General features: G+C 39.5%; 1 protein-coding gene across 1 annotated transcript; it reads left to right on the top strand.

Moving 5' to 3' along the window:
- The first annotated feature begins 263 nt into the window (after nt 1–263).
- Nucleotides 264–9,431, top strand: LOC125229143 (zinc finger protein 665-like). Its single transcript, XM_048133924.1, has 6 exons — nt 264–347; nt 1,655–1,750; nt 5,356–5,465; nt 5,908–6,053; nt 6,554–6,669; nt 7,488–9,431. Exons 4-6 carry the CDS (start codon nt 5,908–5,910, stop codon nt 9,338–9,340), a joined length of 2,115 nt encoding a protein of 704 aa, XP_047989881.1. The 5' UTR covers nt 264–347; nt 1,655–1,750; nt 5,356–5,465; the 3' UTR covers nt 9,341–9,431.
- Nucleotides 9,432–9,646: the final 215 nt, after the last annotated feature.

The raw sequence follows: 9,646 nt of genomic DNA, 5'->3' as shown, positions 1-9,646 counted from the left end.
AAGGTAATTAAGTATTATTAACATTAAATTTACTGTCAGCCATGAGTAATAAATAATAAGCTATCAACCAATTCTTCACTATCAATTCGTAATTAGTGTACTTACCAATCGTGCTCATAATCCTTTAAGTATGTTGTTACTTTTCCTATTTATTTTCTACATTATTAATAGGTAGGTAGGTAATTTAAGTTTGTTTTATCAGAATTGCATTTCAGGAAAGTAACTTAATAAATAGCCGATTTCAATTGTTTCCATCTTGTTCTAGAAGATGAGCGGTTTCACTCTAAGAAAGCGGCCTCGTGTATGCTACTACGAGCCAGAGGAACCACCCTTTGATGAATTCATTTGTAAGTAAACACTCTCTACTCTTTTAGAATTTCTTATTTATCGCACTTGTATCGTAATAATGTATTATTCTGATAGGTCGAATGGGTCGAAACTTCAAAGGGGCGTTTATGTGCTGAAAAACGTCGTATGATACGCGTTTGAAGAGGGAATTCGTAACTCGTGTCGATATAAAACACAACTGAAATCACCCCTCGTTTCGAACTCTCTCTTTTCCGCACTTGTATCGTTAAGGAAACCAAAACCAAATCAGCAAGGCATCTGGTTTTACTATCGTTAATCGTTAAGTAATGTCATAGACTTGTGCCAGTTGGGTATACATACAGGGTGTATTTTGATAGCGGGTCAGTAAGGACAGCTATGAGATCCCGTAGGCCTACGCGAAAATGGTCTGAAGAGACCATCCATCGATTTCAATATGATGAAAAACATACAGAGGATGCGAGAAAAAGGGCATTTTTGACAAACTTTTTTTTGACGCCAAGCGATATCATACCTATACACGATCAAAAGCTTGTATGGGACTAAAATAAAATTCCCACTAGAAAAGTCACAAATGCCTAAACACAACATGCCAATTTTCTTTTTCTTTCATACAAATTGTATGGGAAAAGTTTTTCGCGATTTGTGACTTTTCTAGCCTGAATTTTTTTTAGTCCCATACAAGCTTTTGATCCTGTAAGTATATGTATTATCTGTATCTTTTTCCAAAATCTGTAAATGCCATTTCTCATCCATTTGAAATCGATGGAAGGTCTCCGGCGTAGACCATTTCCGCGTAGGACCACGGAATCTTTTTTTATACTACGTCGGTGGCAAACAAGCGTACGTCCCGCCTGATGGAAAGCGGTCGCCGTAAGCTATAGACGCCTGCAACTCAAAGAGTGTCACATGCGCGTTGCCACCCCATTAGAAACTTGTATATTCCCTTTTGCTGTGTTAAATACACAGCAAAAAGGAGTGTACAAGTTCCAAGAAGGGTTCGGGTTGCTGACGACTCAAAGGACAATAGACGGAATAAGTCGGTTCCGTAAGTCCTCCCGTCATCAGCACACCGCACACTCGTTGAGCTCTGGCAGCCTTACTCACCGGCAGGAACACAACACTATATAGGGTCTAGTGCTATTTGGCTGCGGTCTTTTGTAAGGCGGAGGTACTACCCCAGTTGGGCTCTGCTCTAGATTCGAGCGAGATGATATCCGCTGTGCTGTGCCCTACCACGCAAAGCGGAATTTCATTCGCTATGCCCTACCCCCTACAATCTCATAGCTGCCCTTACTGACTCGCTATTAAAAGACATTCTGTATAGCCTGGATATATTGTTACAGACTGTTCTGAGTGCCGGGACTATGTGTATGAGTACTGCGCAATACATGGTCCGTTACTTGTTATACCTGATGACAAGGTAAGCTCTTTGTAAAACTTGTATTGGATGTCTTCATATGTATATCATTATCGATGTCCTCATATATATCACCTACCTAGTATTTACTTAAAATATTATGTTATTCTTTTCTGTATGGTATATTGCTAAGATAAGTATGCAAGTGAAGCTAAGATGCTATGTTACCAAGTTAATTTTCATTAAAAAATTAAGTTCACAGCTAAAGACATTTGTATGTCATGTCGTACCTTTAGAGAATTATGGTCTACTGATATCATAATGATTATCGCTTATTGAACACCGTGATTTAGATGGAAATGGAACGGATAGCTTTAGATATGTACCAAGTGTACCTACCTCCCTGTCCTATCAAAAAAAAAATCTATACCTATTGTGCCTGACTTGTACTTTACACGTAAGTTTTTTAAGTCGGTGTGGCACTGACAAAACATACTGCATTATATCTCAAACGATTAGATTTTTTACTGCATGGATATTTACCCGGGATTGCATAAGTTTTGTTTGATAAGAGCACGAGAAGCATGATCTACAATTTTGTGTCATTGTACAGTCAACCAATTGGTACCCTAGGCCACTCTACAACTATGTCAAAATAACAAGCAGAAAAAGATTTCTTACAATCTGATTCATTACGTCACTATGACATAGTTCTACAATGGCATAAGGGTTTCTAGGATATACAGCGGCTGTCTGTCTCCAATGACTCCATACACAACCGCTTAATTTTGTATGTTTTGGTTGTATGGTAACGGCCACCGACGGCTTCTACTTGGCTATATGACGGCACCGCTGTCCTAGGAAGCTGGAGTTGTATGGCGCCTCATTAATTTCCTTTTTAGGGTTCCGTAGTCAACTAGGAACCCTTATAGTTTCGCCATGTCTGTCTGTCCGTCCGTCCGTCCGTCCGTCCGTCCGTCCGCGGATAATCTCAGTAACCGTAAGCACTAGAAAGCTGAAATTTGGTACCAATGTGTATATCAATCACGCCAACAAAGTGCAAAAATAAAAAATGGAAAAACATGTTTTATTAGGGTACCCCCCCTACATGTAAAGTGGGGGCTGATATTTTTTTTCATTCCAACCCCAACGTGTGATATATTGTTGGATAGGTATTTAAAAATGAATAAGGGTTTACTAAGATCGTTTTTTGATAATATTCATATTTTCGGAAATAATCGCTCCTAAAGGAAAAAAAGTGCGTCCCCCCCCCCTCTAACTTTTGAACCATATGTTTAAAAAATATGAAAAAAATCACCAAAGTAGAACTTTATAAAGACTTTCTAGGAAAATTGTTTTTAACTTGATAGGTTCAGTAGTTTTTGAGAAAAATACGAAAAACTACGGAACCCTACACTGCGCGTGGCCCGACACGCTCTTGGCCGGTTTTATAGCACTAGATGGCAACACGCATATTCGCCGAATGCCTAGGTACTTACATGTTTGGATTTACACTTATCTGCAATAAATGGTGTGCATCAGAATGACTGACCAAAGTGGCAGATCGATGTTGGAGTACCATCAGCATTTACTACCTATTTGCTACTATTTACTACCTATATTGACATATTTGCTACCTAAGTTAGAAAAAAGATTTTCCAAAAATAATGTGGGCAGTCATTCTGACGTCAGGATGACTGCCTAAACTGAGTATGTCGGGGTTGGGCCCCCTAATTTGCAACAATGTATATACTATGATTTACTACCTATTTGCTACCTACACATATATTTTTTCCAGATTTTTTAGGTAAAAAATAACGATTTTATGAGCAAAGTATTATTTTTAGAGATTTCTTCCATAAAGTAGGCAGTCATTCTGACGTCAGGATGACTGCCCAAACTGAGTATGTCGAGGTTGGACCCCCTAATTTGCAACAATGTATGTACTATGATTTACTACCTATTTGCTACCTGCACATATATTTTTTTCCGATTTTTTAGGCAAAGAATAACGATTTTATAAGCAATTAGTTTTTTTGTAGAAATATGTTTCATAAAGTGGGCAGTCGTTCATACTTCAAGTTGGACCCCCTAATTTGCAACATTCTATGTCCTATGATTTACTACCTTTGCTACCTACATATAATATCTATACATTTTCATTTTATTTATTTATAAATAAAATCTGAAAACATACAAATAATATTATGTAGGTAGGCAAATGGGGCCTTGGGGCCTATATTTATTTCATTTTATTAAATTTTTCATATTTAAAAAAATCTGAAAACATACATATTATATTATGTAAGTAGGCAAATGGGTAGTAAATCATAGGACATATAATGTTGCAAATTAGGGGGTCCAACTTGAAGTATGAATGACTGCCCACTTTATGAAACACATTTCTACAAAAAAACTATTTTGCTTATAAAACCGTTAATCTTGGCCTAAAAAATCCGAAAAAAATATATGTGCAGGTAGCAAATAGGTAGTAAATCATAGTACATTCATTGTTGCAAATTAGGGGGTCCAACCTCGACATACTCAGTTTGGGCAGTCATCCTGACGTCAGAATGACTGCCCACTTTATGGAAGAAATCTCTAAAAATAATACTTTGCTCATAAAATCGTTATTTTTTACCTAAAAAATCTGAAAAAAATATATGTGTAGGTAGCAAATAGGTAGTAAATCATAGTATATACATTGTTGCAAAATAGGGGGACCAACCCCGACATACTCAGTTTGGGCAGTCATCCTGACGTCAGAATGACTGCCCACATTATTTTTGGAAAATCTTTTTTTTTTAACTTAGGTAGCAAATATGTCAATATAGGTAAATAATAGTAGCAAATAGGTAGTAAATGCTGATGGTACTCCAACATCGATCTGCCACTTTGGTCAGTCATTCTGATGCACACAATAAATGAACTAGGTACTACGAACTACGGACCGATTTAATTTCGCCAGAAATTATATGATTTTGCCGGGGGCACGAATGTTGCTTGCTGGGTAGTAGTGTAGTGCTTGCATGTGTCAGGTGCCCGCCGTGACGGGGCTGCCCGCGTTCGTGCCTCGCGCCGCGCTCACCGTGCCGAGGGTCTTCCTGCATCTTGCCTACTCCTACATACCAGGTTTATACATAGAAGGCGATTAGATTAGATCTGTATTTTTATTAGTAGGTATGTAGTTGGCATAGATTAGTTGTCCTTTTAATAGTCAGGGGTGCCAGTTTAGGGTTTAATTCATAAAGTAAAGTTATCAAACCGGTAAAGTTCGTTTGTCACTTTCCGGCGTATTAGCGTGATAGAAAGTGACAAACGAACTTTATGGGCTTAATAATAACTGTAGTGAAGGTTTATGAGTAAGGGGGTAAATATGTAACTATTATTTTTAGATTTTTACCTTGTTTCCTTGGTCCTAAATATTGAACATACTTACTTTTAATCAGTTCCTAAGTGAGACTATTGTACTTGTGATTGTAAGTAAGTACCTAAATCGCAAGCTATTGTTTTCTTACTTCAGGAGATAGCTAGCTTTTATAGAGTTTAGTGTACATCAGCAGCAAAAGTAGTGTTGTACTACAAATCCAAGCTTTAGGCTTTTTTGCACATATTTTTTCTGTAGACTGTGGGTTCTGTAGACTATTTAAAAACTCGTTGTATGTCAGGGGCGGGAATAGGCGTGTTCAGCACGCTGACGCTGCCCAGCGGCGTGCGCTTCGGGCCCTACCGCGGCCGCCGCCTCAAGACCGCCGTCGACTCCGGGTACGAGTGGCAGGTCAGTCCTCACTATCACTATTTATATAATATATTTACTATATTCTAATACCTTGAAGAATACTCTGAAGAACTTTTTGACTTGGTGCCATCGTCGCGCTTTTGTTACCGCTCCTCCCGCCAAAGTTCATCCTCACTTTCTCGATATGTGGCAAACCAAAAACGGGTCTCTTGCTCGTTTTTTCTATGTCCATGGGCGGTGATAACTGCTTCACATCAGGCGGATCGTCTTCTCGTTTGCCTATATCATAAAAAATAGCTAGATCCAATCAATTGGGAACCCCATGAAATTCTTAGGTACACTTAGTCAAACCGTGGCCTAAAGAAAGTTCAATACCTACAATGACTCTTAGTATTATCAGAAGACTACCTCACTACTCACTACCTATTGTAATAGATACGAGTAGATGGATAGAGTGTAGTGTCTTTAATTCGTTTCGTAGATGTACGACCGCAACAACAAGCCGAGTCACGTGGTGGACGCGAGCGACGCCAACAACTCCAACTGGATGCGCTACGTCAACTGCGCGCGGCGCTACTCCGAGCAGAACCTCGTCGCCTTCCAGTACCAGGGCGAGCTCTACTACAGGCGAGTGCTTTCAAGGGTCTCCACACATATATTCCTTAGGGTCATATTCCCCGGGTTGAAAGGGTTCTCCGCGACACAAGCACAGCCTAGTGCGGAGACACCTGGTAATATTGGTAACGTAGATACATAATTCTGAAAATAAACGTTCTTTGTCTATGTCTTTATTGCTGCTCAGAAAAATCCAACGTGGGCCACTATCCGAGCTCCACAGGCCGAAAGGGTTTGGAGAGGCTTACTCATAGATATTGATCTTGCATACTTTCATGCTTCCATTTAGGGTAGCCAAACAAACCTACCTTGAGGAACGTTTATAAAATAGTTTCGTCATGTCATTATATCACATGTCGTCACAGCGATTTTACTCTAAAATATGGCTTACAATCACAGTAAGGTTCTTATGCACGATGCGTCACTTAATCGCTAAAATAAAATTGAAAAATAAGTCATATCCATTATGCATGACTCAGATACGCACTTTTTCTTAATGTGAAATCTCTTAGGACTGTGAAGATCGTGCCGCGCTTCACGGAGCTGCTGGTGTTCTATGGCAGCGAGTTCGCCAACCGGCTCGGCGTCGATCTGCGCCGCTACTCCAAGCCCTGCGACTGCGAACACTGTAAGACACTAATCAACATAACCTTTAATTTTAGGGTTCCGTACCAAAACGGTACAAACGGAACCCTTATGGCGACGCTCTGTCTGTCTGTCTGTACCATTTCTAAATATCTCGAAAACTTACTTACGCTACTAATTTAAAATTTGGAACAGTTATGAACATTGTTAACCTGAAATTGTTATTTAAAAAAATATTATATTAAAATGTTAGTGGGTTAAATTGTGGCGTAGGCGAGAGGCCGGCAACATGTCACTTTAATGTCAAAGTTTCGTTTTCTTTCTACCCCTTATTTGCCAAGAGCCTACCCCTTCATGGGATACAGGCGTGATTGTATGTATGTATGTATGTATGTATTATATTAATATTAATTATAGAAAATGGCCAAAATGGAAGGTGGGCAAACTGTAAATGTCAAGTTACTACGTCAAGTGGGGTATCGTTAGAAAGAGCTCAAATTGTACACATCAAAACTATTTTTTATATATTTTTTTGTTGTGGAAAAAAAAGAATTATGAAGAAAATGTAAAAAAAAATACCATATAATACCGGCAAATTTGCCGAGAGCTGGCGCTGTTTCTGTAGGTAATTATAGTCAAGTCTTTAAAGTTATACATATGAGATACTTGAGATTATTTTAACTTTTGTAAGTTTGTACGGATACAGAACCCTCGGTGGGCGAGGCCGACTCGCACTTGGCCGGTTTTTTTTATATAGGCTGGAAGTTATATGTAACAACACTTGAAGATTTATATATATATATATATATATATTTATTAGTGGAAAGACAAAATCAAACAATTGATGTTTACGAATTTCAGGTCAACCTCCACTACGTGAAGAAGCTAAAAATGAAGTTGATAAAATAGGGAAAGAAAAAACTTCAAATGAAAAGAAACAAGCAACAGAAATTAAAGATAGTTCAGGTCAAACTAAACTTGTCACCATAAATGAATCTGTGAAGACAAATACACGTAAAGCGCGTAACAAAAAGAAGGAAAAGAGAGGTCTACAAGAACCTTCTTCATTCCCTGAAGTAGATTTACCAAAGAACGTGGATGTACAAGATATTCCTACTAGAAAACCTGTTGATACATCTTATAACAACACCGCCTCGAATGAGAATTATTACAAATGTGACCATTGTGGCCAAGCATTCGATATTAAGACAAACTTAGGAAAACACATACACTCGCACATTGCATTGAAAAAGGCCAACATTGGAAATGGTTGCAGTGTAACCTCAAAAAAGGAATTCAAGTGTAAAAAATGTAGTTCCATATTTGATACTCGACTGCTTCTATTGCAGCATGCGAAGAGCCGTCATGATGTGGAGTACTTCACTTGCTCTGAATGTCAGTATGCAACTAGTGAGAAAGAAAAATTACGGACACATCTGAGAATACACACTGGAGAAAGACCGTTCAAATGTGATCAGTGTAGCGCCGCCTTTACCCAAAGCGGTAGTTTACAAAGCCACAAGAGAACACACACTGGAGAAAGACCGTTCAAATGTGATCAGTGTAGCGCCGCCTTTACCCAAAGCGGTAGTTTACAAAGCCACAAGAGAACACACACTGGAGAAAGACCGTTCAAATGTGATCAGTGTAGCGCCGCTTTTAGCATAAGCGGTAGTTTACAAAGGCACAAGAGAACACACACTGGAGAAAGACCGTTCAAATGTGATCAGTGTAGCGCCGCCTTTACCGAAAGCGGTAGTTTACAAAAACACAAAAGAACACACACTGGAGAAAGACCGTTCAAATGTGATCAGTGTAGCGCCGCTTTTAGCATAAGCGGTAGTTTACAAAGGCACAAGAGAACACACACTGGAGAAAGACCGTTCAAATGTGATCAGTGTAGCGCCGCCTTTACCGAAAGCGGTAGTTTACAAAAACACAAGAGAACACACACTGGAGAAAGACCGTTCAAATGTGATCAGTGTAGCGCCGCCTTTACCGAAAGCGGTAGACTAAAAAAACACAAGAGAATACACACTGGAGAATTCAAATGTGATCAGTGTAGCGCCGTCTTTACCGTAAGCAGTCATTTACAAAGCCACAAGAGAACACACACTGGAGAAAGACCGTTCAAATGTGATCAGTGTAGCGCCGCCTTTACCGAAAGCGGTAGTTTACAAAAACACAAGAGAACACACACTGGAGAAAGACCGTTCAAATGTGATCAGTGTAGCGCCGCCTTTACCGAAAGCGGTAGATTAAAAAAACACAAGAGAATACACACTGGAGAATTCAAATGTGATCAGTGTAGCGCCGTCTTTACCGTAAGCAGTCATTTACAAAGCCACAAGAGAACACACACTGGAGAAAGACCGTTCAAATGTGATCAGTGTAGCGCCGCCTTTACCCAAAGCGGTAATTTACAGAGACACAAGAGAACACACACTGGAGAACGACCGTTCAAATGTGATCAGTGTAGCGCCGCCTTTACCCAAAGCAGTTCTTTTAAAAATCACAAGAGAACACACACAGGTGGCAAACCTTTCGAGTGCAACATCTGTGACTACAGGACCACTACGTCAAGTGAACTAAATCGTCACCTAATGGCGCGGCATTCGGGCCAGAAGCCGTACAGCTGCGACGTGTGGAGGTACAGGGGTGCTACTAGAATGCACTTAACAAATCATATGAAAACCCACCCTACAACGGTGTAATTTTGCTGTATACATTTGTTTAGAATGAATGACTTTAAAAGTATCAGTTACTTCTGAAACAGTGACATATTAAACGCTTTGTTTTTAGGATTATCATGTAACTGTAGGCCTAGCACATGATTGCCGCGAGAGTATGTCGCCGCGAGATAGACTACCCGTCCTTATGTCATTAATACAGAAGAAGACATCAAAGACATGTCATCTATCTCGCGGCGACATACTCTCACGGCAATCATGTGCTAGGCCTACTGGGTAAATCAATTCTGCTGTAAGTTTGAATATATAAAAAATATAATATGATCAGGG

This window comes from Leguminivora glycinivorella, chromosome 8, assembly GCF_023078275.1.
Source record: "Leguminivora glycinivorella isolate SPB_JAAS2020 chromosome 8, LegGlyc_1.1, whole genome shotgun sequence".
Lineage (NCBI taxonomy): Eukaryota > Metazoa > Arthropoda > Insecta > Lepidoptera > Tortricidae > Leguminivora > Leguminivora glycinivorella.
The sequence above is the reverse complement of the archived record's forward strand: the minus strand, read 5'-3'. Positions and strand labels throughout refer to the sequence as shown.

Excerpts from the sequence above, each read along its gene's own strand:
- LOC125229143 (XM_048133924.1), top strand. The coding sequence starts at position 5,908 with ATGTACGACCGCAACAACAAGCCGAGTCACGTGGTGGACGCGAGCGAC. Across the intron at positions 6,054-6,553 it reads CAGGGCGAGCTCTACTACAG|GACTGTGAAGATCGTGCCGC; the intron begins GCGAGTGCTTTC and ends GAAATCTCTTAG. Across the intron at positions 6,670-7,487 it reads GCCCTGCGACTGCGAACACT|GTCAACCTCCACTACGTGAA; the intron begins GTAAGACACTAA and ends TACGAATTTCAG.